General features: G+C 46.9%; 1 protein-coding gene across 3 annotated transcripts in view; it reads right to left on the minus strand.

The window, feature by feature from the left end:
- TANC2 (tetratricopeptide repeat, ankyrin repeat and coiled-coil containing 2) overlaps positions 1–17,423 on the minus strand; it is a gene marked incomplete at both ends in the record, with an annotated part of 215,383 nt that overhangs the window by 25,101 nt on the left and 172,859 nt on the right. For all 3 annotated transcript variants that reach the window (XM_082494745.1, XM_082494744.1, XM_082494743.1), the window contains 3 exons: positions 316–552; positions 1,346–1,468; positions 5,889–5,997. In XM_082494745.1, coding sequence (XP_082350871.1) covers positions 316–552; positions 1,346–1,468; positions 5,889–5,997 — 469 coding nt within the window. The remainder of the gene's footprint in view (positions 1–315; positions 553–1,345; positions 1,469–5,888; positions 5,998–17,423) is intronic.

Here is a 17,423-nt window from a genome sequence, read left to right on the forward strand (position 1 = left end):
GAGGTTCGAGGACCTCTCCAGGACATCCTTCAGGAGCCGCCAGTGCAGCGCCATTAGGCAGTTCCTACCTCAGACCTCAACTCCACAATACTGATTACTGACTCTCAGGTGTTACTTAGCTCTGGCGTCTACGTGAGGTTTTCAAAGCCACCGCAGTTTCAGCAGAAGAGCCAACCCTCCGCAGCACCTCCCTGGCTTCGTCTGCTGGAGGACATTCTCCAGCGAGCGTTACGTGTCCGGCCCGCAGCTCGCGCCCTGCCGCGCATAAACGTGCAACAGTTTAAATCAGCTTTTAGAGGAACGCGGCCGCTTTACCTTGGCCCGTTTCTTGCACAGCAGCACAACGATACTGAGAAATCCAGCAGCCGCTGCGTAGCCGAGGGGGGTCAGGCCGCTTTCCGAAGCGGCATCTACGTTGGCTCCAAACTCCAAGAGCAAAGCCACCATCTCCGTGTAACCCAGGTGGGATTGGACACACAAAATGGGGGCGTTGTTCAGAACTTCAGTCCGATAATTCACATTTGCACCTCCTAAAATCAGCAACCGACTGACCTGCACGGAGAAAGAAGAGCTCCTGTTAGCCGAGTCTTACGGAGAGACGTTAGTTTATTTTCAGGGCAACAAAAGAATTTAAACCAGGGCTCTCCGCGTGCTTCCAAGCACATAGAGAAGGACACGAAGTGCCCGGTAAAAACACTTGCCAAATACATGGTCCCATTTTAGGCGTTTTTGCTTATATGGAGCTGGAGAAAACATCCTTCCAGATGAAGGACAATTTGAAATCTGTATCACTGTCTGAGATCCTTTTTGCTGTAGAGATGAAGTCACCTAAACCGGCACATTCATCCTTACCAACGCAAAGGGGCACGAGGTGCCCGCACTCGCCCGTGAGCACGTGCCGTTGCGTTCGGCGTCGCCTCCGAGTCAGCGCCCGCCTAAGACAGAGCCCTTCAACGGGGCTGTCAAATCCCAACACCAGCTGTCGCATCCCACACCTTTGGGGAGGAAAAACCCACGTGAACCATTTTGCACAGGGGCAAATTCACTGTTCGCTCGCTGCAATTAAAAGGCGATCCCTGGTCAACGTAGAAGAGTTGAGGGATCATTCCAGAGGGTAACAAAATCCCAATTGAACCGATGGCCTCTCCCCAGCTCAAGCTGCCCAGGTAGGAGCACTGCCACGGGCAGGCAGCGGGAGCGAACACTCTCTGCGTGGTTACCGCGCATCGCCGGGACCTTCTTGTGCGAGTTCCGAACCACCCCAGTGCTCCTCCTCCTCCTCCTCCTCCTCCTCCTCCTCCTCCTCCTCCTTCTCCTCCTCCTCCTCCTCCTCCTCCTCCATTACCTTTATGTTCGGGGTGTAGAGATTTCTCAGAGATGCCAAAGCCATTGAAAGACCTTCGGTACTGTAGGAGATCCAAAGCCCTTGCAGGATGGAAGAAGACACCCCAACTTTTTTACTCAGCCCCTAAAAAAGAGAAGATGACTTAGATGCAAGCTTACAAACCTGCTCAGGTACACTGGGCAGATCCTCCTGGGTCTTTGGACTTCAGAGAGTTTGGAGACGCTAACAGCTACACACAAGACAACGTGACAATTTGCCACATCTGACCTTTGCAGTGAATTAATAAAAGCTTGTAGGCAACAACTTGCAAAGGCACTGTAGCCATCTCCGAGGTCTAGGACAGGCAGGATTAAGCTGTGAGGGACCTGAATCCATTCAACACCCTCAGAAAATGTCATGCTAAGGAGCGCCGCGCGCTGCTTTTTTTTTTTTTTTTTTTCTTTTTTAATAAAGTACACCTTATTTTGGCAGAACTGATTCACAAGGTTTCCTTACCATTCGCACGGTTAAACTAGATGACAACATCTGCTCACAATAAGACAAATTAAGGAAGTCCCAACCACAGCTGAGGACAGTATTCCCGTATCTCATATCAGACTGTCTCCAGCCCTTCGGGCTGGCATCGTGACCGGGCTATAGGTATTATTTAGAAGGTCTGACATCTTTTTCCAGCAACGCTGACTGGTGGAGCACAGAACTGTTAAGCGAGCTCCCCCCCCGCCCGTCGCAGGAGCAGTAATTGCTCTGTAGCCAACAGACGGGAGCAAACGGTGGGATCGAAGAGGAGAGGAGGGGGTCTGCAACTCCAGCACCGAGCTTCGCGGTGCGCTGCGCTGCGTTGTGTGATGCAGGTACGCCCTATATGTTGCCGTTCTGCTATCGATTTACCATTAAAGTCTGCTGTTTCCATGGAAACCGTACAGACGTCTTTAATTCTGTTTCGATATGCAAACCCCGATTTCTGCTTCCTTGCACGCCGGGTGGTCATTTCTACCGGTGCAAAGCAGCAGGATCACACTTCAGTTTTTAAAGTCTTTTGTATGACAGACTGACACGGACGGTGTAGGGCGGCAGGATGAAAACCAGCAGGAAAAGGTGGGATTTGTTTCCTCTAAAGGAAGATGTGCAGGAATCATCATCCGAGCCCGCTGCCGGACTCAGCTGCAGACCCCTAATACCTACGTGTGAAAGATAGTCTGAAGCATCGCGCCAACCATCAACAGATTTGTCACTTGAAATGGTTTTACCATAAAAAGAAGGAACAGATCAGACAAGCTCTTATAAATAACAACTCCATGCGCTTGTTTCTTTTAAAATTCAGGGAGTTAAACAGAGAAAACCGTCTGTTTGTGTTAAGAGGCAGAAAGAACTCGGGAATTTTAGCCACCATTAAATGCTGCTTTTGAAATGACACAACACAGGACATCAGAGGTCAACATGAAATTTCACTGAACTCGGTACAGTATAATTGGCCAAATGGAAAACAATTTTATAATAAAGGGTTAAAATAATTTCAAAATAGTTATCATACCGTCAAACCCATAATTAAGCTGTTTGAGTTACCATCAGGACTGAGGGAAAGAGTATGTATTTGCAGAATAGCCATCTGAATATAACCACATATGCTATAAAAATCTTAACCGCTGTATTAGAATATATATACTTAGATATTAGTGCAAGACTTAAAAGATGACATTTATCCTTTAAAGAATAAATACATTCCACACTATTATCATTCAGTTGCTGCAACAAAACTGCACTACTTCTCATTTTACAGATCGCATCTCCCTTTTCTATTTCCCTTTTCTGCCCAGAACTGTAAAGCAGGTTGAAACCTTCAGCAAAAGCAAATCCCAACTTGACACGACATCAAACCGAAATCCCGTCAGTGGTTCCCACTTCACTGGGAACCATCCGGCACAGGACCAGGGCATGGCCTCACCATGCACGCTGCATGTGAATACCCCACACCGCCCCGGTTTTCACACAGGTGTGCATTTTTGCACTCTTGTATGCAGCTGTCAGCATCCTTAATTTCTAATTTACCGCTTCCTCTGCTATTTGGCCATTGGCACCTTCAACACGAGACCTTTACGCGGCTGTTTTTCAAGGAGTATCAGGCACCTTTACATACCCGTAGCTGCCGAAGTGAGTGTTTCTGCCTGTAATTGTCATTACATTCTCAATCTGGGGACGAGGGACACCCGGTTCTGCATTACTGATATTTTAGCTAACTAATTTAAGATGAAATCGAAGACTTCTCCTTGGTTGACTTGCAAAACATACGCCAGCCTGAAGTTTGGGTCTTCTTCTATCATTATTGCACATTTCTCTTCTTGCCCCTTCTTTCCATGCCAGGCTTTCCAAGCTGGGTTTCCATATGCTCCTGTTAAGACTGCTAATTGCTTTAAAAGACTAAAACATTTGTACTTTTTTTTTTTTTTTTTTTTTTTTTCTCCCCCAACTGTTTGAGGATGTTTGTGTTCAAAAAAAGAAACCCAGCAGATCTCAGCCATCGAGCGAAGAGGGGAGCGCGAAAGCTTCTTACCACCTGCGGGTCAGGTCATCGCCTTGTGTCTGTGCAGCACTGATTTTCTCTACACCTGGAAATTCCAAGTGCCCCATCACTACCTCGCACAAGGTACCAGTGGATTCCAACCGACAGGGATTGGGGAAGGACAAAGGTGTTTTCCACACTGCTTAATCAAAGTTTGTCTCTCTACCCGGCTCTCAGTACTCCCCGGCTGGACAAAATGCTTTCGCCCTGTTCTAATCCTCTCCTGGCTTCATGATGGGGAGATAAACTGGAATTACAATGGCATCAGGCTTCCACAAGTATCTTCAAAATTAGGATCTTTGTGTCTGCAGAAAGCTGCTCCTATAACATGATACTTCGGGAAAAACACACTGAATCGATGACCCGACGCGCTCCCTGCTTGGCAGAAACCCCGTACCATACTGGTAATGGCTCCAGTGAAAAAATGAGACAGAATGAAAAGCTTGAATGGAAAAAAAAATGCTTGTTTAGAAACAAACGCAGTCAGTGACAACAGGAAAAGGAGTCTGTGTATGTACTCTCGGAAATATTTTCTTTAAAGAATGCTCAAGTTCTTAAATATGGTCTGCAATAGCCCAGCTCAATGCCTCCTTCAAAAACTAATGCGGCTATTGTTTCCCTCGGTAAACACTCACAAATCCTCAGTAAACACTTGTTAAAAAAAGGAATAAAAATAAAGCTATTCAAGGAATAGCGAAAGACTAAGTTTTACAGTGTTTCTAATCCAGCTAATCCAAACCCTTTCAAAACTTCGTAGTACTTCAAAATAACATCCTGTTATGCTTATCCGTCACCGAGACACACTATTCTCACCGCAGTGTTGCAAACCCAAGGATTTTGCCCAGCGATTAGAAACAGAAGGCTGTACTGACATTTTTCATATGCTAATTGGCATTTTCTACTATTGTAAATATTGCTCAATTAAATCTGGAATCTACAGGCAACTTGTCCACTTAATGAAAATTGTCATTTGTTTCGAGCCTGAAACCCTGTTATTTGTTTCTGCCGTGAAAGTGTGAAACGAAGAAGATTTGGAACCAGATTTAGATGTAAATGGCAGCTGAAGAGTAAACTCACTGCTGAATTTGGCCTTGGGAATGTAACTCAAAATTTGAAAATTATACGCTGATCGGGTAATGCGCCGATCTGGGGTTCTTCCCTTTGGCTCCAGCCGTCGCTTTCCCAAACGAGGAGACTTTGCTACTACACCTGATGGTGAATTCAGCACAGGGAACTCCAGGAATAAATCCAACAGGACTGACACAAGACAAACTATCTGTTCGCTCTAGAAACACAGAAACACAGGGCTGCTAAAGTTCTGAAGTCTATAAAATTAAATACAGATCACATAAAAATATAGCCTTGTTTTTACCAGTGTTAAGCGCCCACAGATCGTAATACTTTTAATAAATTCTGTCTTTCTTGTGACCTTACAAATCCACCCTCTCGCTTCCATCTTCTGGTTTATGGGCCAACGGGCAAAAGAATGATATTTAATTTATGGGTCATATTGGGTCATATGGGTCACATCCAAGTTTGCTTTTCAGTTACCCAGGTCTTAACTGTCTGCGTGAAGAGTAAAACGGACCCACCGTCAGATTTTAAGGACCATCGGATCTTCACTTCACAACCTGAATTTTGGGTTGGAGTCTTCAAAACCACTCCTTTTAAATGATTTGTTTTTTTCTAGACATTGTTACAAGGATCTCATCTTACACGGGGAAAAAACCTCTTACGGGAGAAGAGCAATTCCAGGTAAGGAGGCTATCTGCTGAATTTACAGTCTGAAGGATGGTTTAATTTCAAGGATTCCTTATATACCATTGCCAATTTTCTAAAGCTCACTTCTACGCGTTTCAGCAGCCTGAAGCAATCACACTTCTTACAGCAACCCTAAAACACGAAGAGACCGAACGCTGCCAGCGCCGGCAGATTATACGCAGCGGGGATGAAGTTGGCAGAAGTCTTCATTTTAATTTTTGTTACCTTAAAAATGTGTGCTTTGAGAATGTGATGCCCCAGTTCAATAGTTTGCTGTCGATTTAGTTTTCCTTCTTGACGGGAAAACCAGAAGGCAAGTAATGTGTGGCCACTCCTAAAATCAGAAGAAAGAGTACATCAGTATTTGCTTGTTACACCAACACAAGAACTTATGACAACAATTTTTGCTCCCGCTTAAGCCTTCAACCTCCTCCAGCTTTGGCAAACAGTGCTGGACTCATTCGCACTTGTAAACCACCAACTAATCGCGTCCTTTATTATTGACGATCACCGATAGCTCAAAAAACCCCAAATATTGGAGGACAGCAAAAAGAAACCAATCTATTTTCTCTGAGCAGACGTAAATTTGGAAACCCCAGAGGTACAACTTCATGAAAGCTGAAGTGCTACTTTTACGGTCATTTTGCAGAGGGAACTGTACTTTGAAAACATGCCACCACCCCCAAAGTCATTAGAAAATACCATATTTAAAATATCCACACTTGGAAAAGGATGTCCTTAAAATGACAACTACCTTCTCCACCCTGTGACATGTCCTGCAGAGGGAAGCAACTTTATTTCCATGTAAAACTCCTCCTAAACCCATTCTCCAGCTTTTTCAGTAATAAAGATGCTTCTGGCAATGACCTACCAGGTCGACAACGAAAGCAAATTAAGTGAGCTACACACAGAGCCTCGTTTAAGGCAAAGCATAATAAAAGAGACAATAACTTCCTTTGCTAACGGTGATTTTTACTGACATTTTTAAACAGACGGACTTCCAGTTTGTAACACCGAACGTTCCAACGTGGCTGAGTCTTCTCAAAGACGCGAGAAGCTGATTCTCCGTACACGTACGAAACACAGGCGGTGCAAAAACGTGAAGTATTGCGAACCATTTCCGGGTGAGATTGGCAACTACCTGCCCCCGCGGGCACGCGCGGACGCAACAGCAGGAGACGGAGCGAGCAGGGGAGGAGGGCACCGGGGCTCCACGCTTGGACCTCAGTGCTCTGGGGACTTGCAGCTTTCTTGGCTTTGCCAACAAATTCCTATTCTTCTTTAAGTCCCTGGGTACTCCCAAGGGAGTCCTTCTCAACCCACTTCATTTCAGGAACTAAATAAAAATGTGACTACACAGAAAAGCAATCAAACCCCTTCCAGCCAAAGAAAACAAAATATGATATCAACCGTGGCTTTAAAAGGGCTTTTCAGGACACGGAACTCAGCACTGTTTGGGAAAGCAAAGAAGTACTTAGGATGGCCAAACATCAAGTAAATGTTACAGAAGACAGAAGTTTTCACAACAGCGGGGATTCACCAGCGCATCCACATCCAGGGAGAATGATTATCCCTGTCTCAAAATAAACTCAGAATAAAAGTGAAAGACTTGTAATGCCACGGCCAGGTGTTTGGCAAGGTCTCCCCCAAGCCCTGCCAATGAACCTCCTTTTGGACCGACCGATAATACACGGATTCATCTGAGCGGAGGCCGATGATGCTCTGCCAGACCGCGTGGCACTGGTAGGATGTGGACACGTGCCCGCTGGAGGAGCGGGACGAAAAACAAAACACCTTTTTCTTACAAGGCAGGACTTGATCCCCAGGTCTTGACAGGTGAAAGAGCACCGCATCCCATTTACCTGTCATAAAATAAACTCTTTCACCGATGAGTAATTCTATTGTGCCTCTCTCCAAAACCCAGTTAGATGTATAGAGGCACCATCAACTCAAATAATAAACTGTTGTCTGAAATGTTTTTATTGACTGATGGTACCTTTCACTCTCAGGGTGACTTGAGCTTAAAAAGAAACTGAAGAAAAGCTCCTTTTTTGGCATGCTTTGCCTGTCAAGCTCCTCTCCACACCCTGGCCTGGCCCATGGCGAGGTGCCCGTGTCGGGATCCCATAGCTCCCCGCTCCCCGTCACTGGAGAAGGAGAAGCTCCTCCAGATGGCGACCCAGCTCATCAAGACGTAGCTTAGATGCCTCAGCCGAGTGCTTAAAATTAGGCAGGATGCCTTGTGCACAGGGCAGTGCCACCGGCTTCCATGCGTCCGTGCTGTGAGAATTTCTCCATATAGCACCAACAGAAGGGACAAAATGTAAAAAGCTGGGAAAACAGAAGGGCCTTGGAAGTGGTTGTAGCACCTTAAGGTATCTACAGCTTGTTGCCTTTCCTTCCTTTTGCTCTTCCCCTCTTTGTCCCCATCTTTGAGTGGGAGGAGAACATCAGGTCACATCCTTCTAAAGGAGACAGACAAACGCATTTGCTCATTACGCTGATTAACCTCCAGGAATGCCCGTGGAAAGGAGAAACACATCAGAAGGAAACAAGTGACTATGAAACACAGCTTGAGCGTGGCTAGATACAGCTGCAAGTCAAGGAGCACAGCAATTGCTGGATTGGATCCGGCCCCGTTCAGCCCCATTATGAAAACCTATAATCACTCTAATACACTCAACGCATCTCAACAGCTCATCAGCTTCACAGCGCCGGGCTCATGGGCTGGAGCGGAGCCAACGCATTCACCCCCACTGAAAGGTTGGTGGTGCAAGTTCATCCAGAGCCACCAGCTCAGTTCCCTCCTGGGAAGAGCCGTCAGGCTGGCGACCACGAACCGTGGCTTTCTGCTCCAGAGCCCAGCGCGGCTGCGGAAAGGTGCTCCGCAGCCACCCCTCTCTACCCTGCTTTTTCACATCACAGAAGAGGAAATAATACCCGTTGTTTGCTCGTTGGTGGAAAACTCTTTGAAAACATTTGGGAAGGCTCTGAATGGAGCTGTAACTATATTAATCCTGAGCATGAGCTGAAGATCCAGAAACTTCTCATGTGCCTTTTCTTTGTGGCAAGAGACGAAGTGCAGCTCTCGACTGACGCGTGAGCCCGGGTTCCGCAGTTAGCTCCTAAATTGCTTTTCAGCTCCAGCTGGTAGGGTATTTACCTAAATTTAATTATACGCATGACTTTGGCTGCTATGAATAAGGCATGTACGAACTATTCCAGAATAAAGTACAGTATTCATGAGTAATACATTACCTCTGCAATGTTTCCCAGACCTTGGCTTTGGGCTTGTTGATAAATACTTGCAGTCACTTGTTCTGTCAACGTTAATTGCATGCTAAACCAGGCTCCAACAGCACAGGCTTTTTTTTTTTTTTTTTTCTTTTTTTTTTTTTTCTTTTAATACAGCAGAGGATGGCAGTAATGATTTCTACATCAAGGAGCTCAGTGAAATGATTTGCTTTGAATTTCACCGCCGCAGAGTTTATCATCAGAGATTTTTCTATTTTTAATGTAAGATTTCTTTTTGTGAAAAATTAATAGCGCTGCCAGCTCAGCTCCGGCAGCCTTTGTCTGCTCTCGCAGGCTCCCGTAACGGCCAGGGGTGCCTGCGTGAACGTGCACATACACGTATGTATAAAGACATAATGATGAGTCTTCATCCTCGCAAGCCCCTGCATAGCACGAACCGGTGCGCACATACAGCAGCTATAAGGAAGGCAAATGCCAAGTGAGGGCTATATATGGGCACAAGGGGAGATGCTGCCTTCAGCAGAGCGGTCCTTACGCGTCTGCTCCCTTATTCACCCGAAGCTGAGGCACGTATAGGTCCGGGCGCGAAGCAAAGCGACGCAGGGAGTTGGTACCTCAGGCACATCCCTCGTCGTGCCCCCGTCCCTCGTGCCACAGACGGAAGGGGACAAGGTGTCCCTAATAAAGTACCGGCGGGACCGAAGAGCTGTGATGGAGCGTGGGGCAACACGAAAGAAAATATTGAAAGCTCCCGGATCTGTGCTTCACTTATATTCCTCCATCCCCCAGGCAAAGTAAAAGAGATTTAATAGTGTTAAGGCATTGCACTACTGGAGTAAAAGACAGGCAAAAAAAAAAAAAGTGAGAATCAGTACCGTTTACTTCTGAATGTACCCAAGTCCAAATTCCCCGATTTACACCCACATCTCCCTTCTTCCAGCTAACCCCATGAAAGCACTCCAAAATCCAGAGATTTGACACCGTGCCCGGCGAATCTGGTCTTCCAAGAGACGTGTATTCATATTTTATTCAGCTCTGAAGAGTGCAATTTTATCACTTGGGCAGAGAGAATAATGTCTGCTCTGACAGAGCCCAGAGCCTCCTTCGCTTTCAGAGGATGTCTGTCCAGGCTGCGGAGAGGCCAGGCACCGCTCAGCGAGCGCCTCTTGACGGATCATTTAATCACCGAAATTGATTTATTGATTTTTGTAACATAGTTTCCCTCTGATGTTAAAATTGCGAGTTAACTTGGAAGGAACGAACATTTTATACAAGAAAATTCAAACAAAACAGGGAATGCTCTTAAGCACGCGATATTCTTTCCTACTGGTTTAACACCGGTTACTCTGTCCTACTACTAAACACTGGTTTAATTTGCTAAGCTAACTGGGACAGCCAAGTTCACAGCCAAGAAAAATCTTTCCATCCCTCGGGTCAGATCTCATGGCAGAGAGACAACTATGGAGTATCTGATCAAAAAACCAATCACCCCACCTAGAAGCACCCGAGGACACAGCAGTGGTGCGCTACCGATTCTAGTGGCTTTTGGAAACTGCAGACACACCTCCCCATCAGCGACAGGAGACCTATGCCAGCACGGTTGCTATCTTCACCCAACAGTCGTCTTATTTGCACTGACCCACTCCTACCATAATGACGACTGTTCATTACACAGAGGAACACCTAATGGGGCTCAACCATAAACTAGAAATTCATCATTTTGGGTAGAAAACATGAGATTTCCATGCTGAAATGGGCTACACATGATGATCTAAGCTCACTTTTTCATGATGCGGCTCAACCCACACCATCGACAGATGCGGGAGCCAAAGACTCGTGCAGCCGAAGCAGGTCTGTTAGAAAGACATCCGATCGTAATTTAATATTTCAACCATGATGTTACTGCTGCCAAGCAGAAGTGCCAGAGTGACTGCTTCTGCTTTACTGGAGACAAAGCACCGCACAAAAAATCCATACCCAGTGCTCACCCTAACTCTCAGAGCTTCGTTACCATTCCCCGTGGCCTCGTGTAGTCTAAAGCAGTAAAAGTAGCAAACCCATGATTTGTGTAAAGGAGAGCTACAGAATGGCACGAACCACTCTGCGAGCGTTTGAAAAGCAGAAATGGAATCACTTAACAGCATCTGGCCTATACTTAAGAGCAATTTTAATTTAAGTAACAGCATCTTGGTGATGGAGGACTTAAAAGTTTCTGACATCTCATAAAATCAATAGGCTCACTGGATGTTTTTTCGCTGCCAGGGTGTGACTGAACACCAGCAAAACCAGTACCATCTGCACAGCTACAATCCTGTCCGCATCCAGGGGGACGCGAGCCCCGAGCGCAGGCAGCGGTGCCTTGTCCCGCATCCTCGGCCCCGGGCGGGCAGCGCTGGTCCAGCGCGCGCGGGACGCAGCCAGGAGGGGAACAAACAGCAGTTAACGAGAGCTGCAGCATTAAGAGATGCTTCAGAGCACCTTGTGCTTCGTGACTCCTAATTTCGGCTGAGCTGGAAAGCTCCTTACCCCTCTGACGCGGTATTAGCGGCGTCCACAACCATGTCATTCAGGTAGAAAGTTTATTCAAGTAACTTTGGCAGGTGTAATAGCAATGACCTCACTGATTCCGAAACTGGAACTACGCTGCAGATCTGCTCGCCATCCTGGTCTCAGGTTTATTTCTCAAGGACATCTGTTAAAAATTCCATAGGTACTAGCCATGCCGCACTCGTATTTTATCAAGGATGGGGAGTGCCTGCCTCAGATTACGTTACATACGTGGCTATCACAGAGAAAAGAGTTCATCTGTAGTTTATCTGGGATAACAGAGCTGCATCCGTGTCGGGAGCTGATCCTGGAGAACCTCTACGCTACACGAACCACCGGCAGTCGGGCGCCGGGAACTGCCAAGAGAAGCAGCAAAGAGGAAAACCAGACAACCCTGATGGCACCCTTCAGATTTAAGGTAACAAAAGATACTTACAATCATTTAAAAAATATAGAACAAAAAAGGAAGGATAAAGGAGAGAAAAAAAAGCGTTTCCAAGTGCTTACAGGCCCTGACTTAATGAGATTTCAAAAAACAGATCCAGAGAGTAAAGACGCAATTCCCTTGTCTCCGTTCAGTTCACAAGGCTTTTCAGAAAATCTGCTGGTTGCCAGGAACGGATTACTTTATATTCAGAGAAAAGCAGCGTTGTCCAAGAGCAGTGTGAAAAGATTGCTGGCATATTTAATAAATATGTTGGATGGGTAAAAGGAATAACGTCTCTCAGTAAGCTCTCCAGTGACTACACAGTTAACGTACAGAGAAGATCTCAGAAGGCAAACAGTGATACGCTTTCTGTTCTCATTCAACCTGACGTAATTTAAAACATACAGGATTACAGAAGAATGGGGAATGTGATTTGGAAGCGCTTTACTGCCGCTTTGACCAGGAGTAAGTGACCATGTAAGAAGCAAGATGGAATAAAGTCAGGGCTACTCTCTACTGAACTGTTGGAAGATGGTTTTGCTCCGTACGGGTTGAAACGAAGCAACATTTCTTTCTTCGGTCAGCATTGGTGTTGCCTCCGCTTAACTCCACTTCTCTCTTCTTGGTGGCTCAGTGCCACAGAATGGATTATTCCGTGAATATTTTCTTCCATATAGATGTGAAAATGGTACAGCATACAGAAGTTTACAGCCCAGAAGAAAAGAAGAAGAAAAGATTTTATGAGGACAGTAACTCAAGATGCTAAATATATTCAAAACCCCCTCTGCATCCGAATGCTTAGGTTGCATGTCTAATGAGCCAGCTGAAGCGAGCTGCTCTACTGCTGTCCTTTATGGTGGCAGCGATCACATCTGCTCCCCATCTCATCTGTCATGATTTATAATCTGTCTCCCGTTTCTCCTCTTCTTTTCCAACTGATGCTGCAGCAGCAACCCTGCCCAAATTTCGGAGGAAAAACCTGCAGCTAAGCCGCTCCAGCGCTTCGCTAGACAGAGCCACCACATCACTGAGTTCAAGTTTCCTCCTCTCTTCTGCGTGCACCCTGTCCCGAGCCCCGTATTACACAGGCGTTGGCTGCCGATGCTCAGAGAAGTGCCCCATCACAGCTGCCCAACTTGCTACCGACGGCTTTCATAATTTATTTTTTAGCTCTGTATTTCTGCGTGAGATTAGATTTAACATCCAGAGATGACGGTGACGTGGATACTTGCATAAAATCAGTTTCCTACATTCATTTTGTTGAGCTATTGCCCATTCTTTTTTACATTTCAAAATGTGCTCGGTTACAAGTCGTGGAATCAGAAAACTTTATGCTGGAAGTCATGTGGGAAGCCTAAAAGTTGTATTCTGAGAGTCAGCACTCCATCAGGTCTCTACCGCATGGTGAACAGACTGTGTTTGCCCCTCCAGTAAACTGGAGGACATTATGATGGATTCGTCTTTGGGATCCAAAAATATGGCACTCACTACGGTCCGCTTGAGGAGTAAATTATAAGAGCGAGAAGCATTTTACTGTTGCCCTTGTGCTGTGGGGTAGAGACAAAGGCCTGCCCCAAATCACAGGTAAGCCACCGCTTCTGGAGTACTGCCTGCAGCTCTGGAGTCCCCAACATAAGAAGGACATGGACCTGCTGGAGCGTGTCCAGAGGAGAGGCACGAGGATGATGCGAGGGCTGGAGCACCTCTCCTATGAGGAGAGGCTGAAAGAGTTGGGGCTGTTCAGCCCGGAGAAGAGAAGGCTCCGGGGAGATCTTATTGCGGCCTTCCAGTCCCTAAAGGGGGCCTACAGGAGAGCTGGGGAAGGGCTTTTTACTGGGGCATGTAGCGATAGGACGAGGGGGAATGGCTTTAAACTGGAAGAGGGCAGGTTCAGATGGAACATTAGGAAGAAGTTTTTCCCTGTGAGGGTGGTGAGGCCCTGGCACAGGGTGCCCCGAGAGGTTGTTGAGGCCCCATCCCTGGAGGTGTTCAAGGCCAGGCTGGAGGTGGCCGTGGGCAACCTGGGCTGGTGGGAGGTGTCCCTGCCCAGGGCAGGGGGGTTGGAACTGGATGATCTTCAAGGTCCTTTCCAACCTAAACTGTTCGATGATTCTATGATTCTACCGCGCTCCACGCTGCTGCCAAAATTCGAGCTATGGAAATAATCTCAACACACCAGATCCCGCGGTGATCTGTTAATTAATTACACTAACTCAGCACAGGCCTTGCACAAGTGCAGACGACCGGACAGCAGGCTGGGCAAGGAAAAAACACCTGACCTCATGTATTTCGGTGACATGTGGCATCCAGCCCACAGCTGGAGAGGGTGGAACAACAAATCCCAGCACATCCGCTGGTTCCGCTGCTGCACCAAGCGCTGGCACGCACCGCTACCCGGGGGCACTCACAACTGCCCAGCGTGAGCTACAATACAGGCAGAGCTAAAAGACTGGCACTCTGGAGCCACGAAAAACACAGTAAGAGAGGTAATTCCAACGGTAAAGCGATGCGAAATAAAGGGATGCTCTGCTCCCTGCTGCACCTCGAGCGCCGGGGCTGCCACCGGCTGCCGACCGCCTGTGAAAATCTCATTATTTCATCTCCATCCTCACAAGGTGTCAGTGGACACTGCATTATTTTTAATTTTCTGCGTAAGTATATAAGGGATTAAAAAAAAAAATAATCACGAACCCATTCTTTTGCCTCACCTTGAATTCAAACAGCACCTTTGCTTCGCCGAGTAAAACCCATCCCACGTGAGTGCCGAGAAAACGCTTAAGGCATAGCCTGAGTTTTGGTGAACACTTGAGCATTTCAGCTAACAATAAAGCAGAGTGTATTTTAAGGGCTTTTCAGAATCTTGTGATATAAAAGAGGAAGAAAGTCAACCAATCCATGCACCGTAATGACACAGTGAGCTACGATGGAGGAGGTAACTGTGGTTAATTTTTAAGAAGCTGATGCGTAATGTAAGGACCCACCCCCCACTTAAAGTTGTTTCTTGTATCCCTGAATTTTTATAAATACTGTTTTCACCGATTTCTTTTCCTCCAAACTTTCTAAATTAATTCCCTTTTGACTGGGGATTGTTATTTGTCAATCAGATCGAGCATTCCATCAAAATGAAAAAAAAAAAAACAACCCTTATTTTTTTCTAATGTATACACTCTATCATTTTGCTGGGTAATATATAAAACCATTAATTTCTGTGTAGAAAAAGTCTCCACTTGCAGCATGCCTCCCGAGAGAAAAAGGAAAATGTAAAATACCTACAGTGTATTGCATTAAAAGACAGGTCTGCCAGAAACCATGGCAACTCCTCGTGGTGGATTAGAGATGCACACTTCTGCCTGGATCGCCGCGCACGCTAAGCCACGCAGAGTGCCTTTATTTGGGGTTTCAGGGACCGGGACAGACTTGGTTTGTGGATGTAGAAGAGGAGGGAAGAGATGAGGAGATGCCTTCAACCTCAACAATGCAGCCACCAGTACTTCTGCCCGATTATTTTGTTGGTGATATCCCTAATTATTAGATATCTCCTAATAAAGTCAATGAGCAGGAGCTGCCCGACAAGGTCTTGGCGCACTGAAGAGAACATCTATCGCGGAGTATCGATTCCTCACGCAGTGTTTCCAGGCTTGGCTTTCAGAGCCACATGCATCCAGCGGTGCCGTGGTTGAACAAGGCACCAACACCGCGATCTTGAGAAATGCCAAATGCCCACTGGGTCTCTCTTCACACCTGAGCATTCAGCTTTTCTGGAAACCCGGCCACAGATGTTTGGGATTTCGTACTAACACCAAATTCCTCCCTCGATAGGATGAGGGGGAATGGCTTTAAACTGGAAGAAGGGAGATTTGGTGAGATATTAGGAAGAAATTCCTGACTGCGAGGGTGGTGAGCCCCTGGCGCAGGTTGCCCCGAGAAGCTGTGGCTGCCCCATCCCTGGAGGTGTTCAAGGCCGGGTTGGACGGGGCTGGGAGCAACCTGGGCTGGGGGGAGGTGGCCCTGCCCGGGGCAGGGGGTGGGACTGGATGGTCTTAACAGCCCTTCCAACCCAAACCATTCTATCATATGATTCTACGTGTAGTATCCACAAGAACAGCTCTGCATCTCCGCACAGTGAAAACGTCCTGCGCGCAGGAGGATATTCCCCCTAAGTTTTCCACCAGGAGACTCTCCATCATCACACCAATGACTGCTGTCCTTGTCGCTCTCGCTCTTCTTACTGAAGGAGAAAAGCTTCTGTCCCATCACATGGTAAACCACAAAGTAAGCGCATATAACCAAACATCTGTGCAACAGCATGGGGCCAGATGCAGAACAGAGCCTTCATCATGTCGAAGACCAGTTTAATTTCTGCAGACAAGAAGCATTCTTCGTTATGCTGACTTGCAGACTGGCCTTAATAAAGCCCAGCTCAGCAGAGCTTCTGCTCTGCCTATCCAACACCGCAGCTCCGGCAGGGAGAAACACCTTGGGCTGCACTTCCAGACTTCAGCAACCAGGAGCAAGCCTCGGCCAAAGGCACCACCTCTGCAGCTTCCCATCTTCTCCGAGGTCCATCCCGGCGCAGGTCACCTCCACAGAAGTGGCATGTCCACGCCTGGACTGCCCTCCAGGCAGCGGAAGGGATGGGGTTTGGGATTCAGCTCATCCAAGCCAACAGCTGAAACAGGCCAGATGAACTGCTTCAAGTATCGAAGGAGACCAGAGTGACTGCCTGAGGAACAGACAGGTAGACTGCAAGATCCAAAATTAGGTGAGATGAACCCAAGCCAGAGGTGAAGCACTTGAGGTGAAGATCTAAACGCTACATTTTGCGAAGATCCCGCAGATGCTGGGAAGTTCCCTGAGCAGTGCAGACAAAAAGCCGGTTTCTGCCCTGCTCCAGACTGAGCGGTGATGACAGGGGACATACCACCGGCACGCACAACGCCGGGTGGTCCAGTGCCACCCTGAGAAGCAAAAGTCCAAATGAAGACACTCATATGCGTGTGACCGCATAGAGAGTATTTTTTTCCTTCCTTAGCTTTCCTGTACAAGAAAATAAAATCTGTGACTCTACCTCAAACCCCCGCGTACGGGTTCGAAGAGCAGCCTGGACAGATTCATCTCATCCAGTTTTCTTTGTCAATACTGGAGACATCTCCCGGTGAGGCCGTCACCCCGAGCTCCCTTCATAAATCAACAGGAGGAGACGCTTCCCAGGCACTCTGCATCTGACCTATTTTAGCCTTTTAGCTCATGATGAAATGAATCATTCTTATTTCTCTCCTCTGACTATAAAGCCAGTCTAGACAAGTAACTCAGATGTTGATACTTAAATCCGGACAGCGTAATTTAACTTCTGGGGTCTGTATCTGCCTACAGCTCTTTTACTGCCTTGCCAGGGCAAATCACTTCACTTCTCTCCCTCTCACAGTCCCTTCAGCAGCAGCACGGGGATAAAGCATTTTATTAGCGTCGTAAAAGCATGGAAAATAATTGCATGGAAGTTTCTGATTAAGCCTAGGCAGAAAACAGCACAG

This window comes from Vanellus vanellus (genome assembly GCF_965231255.1).
Source record: "Vanellus vanellus genome assembly, chromosome: 24".
Lineage (NCBI taxonomy): Eukaryota > Metazoa > Chordata > Aves > Charadriiformes > Charadriidae > Vanellus > Vanellus vanellus.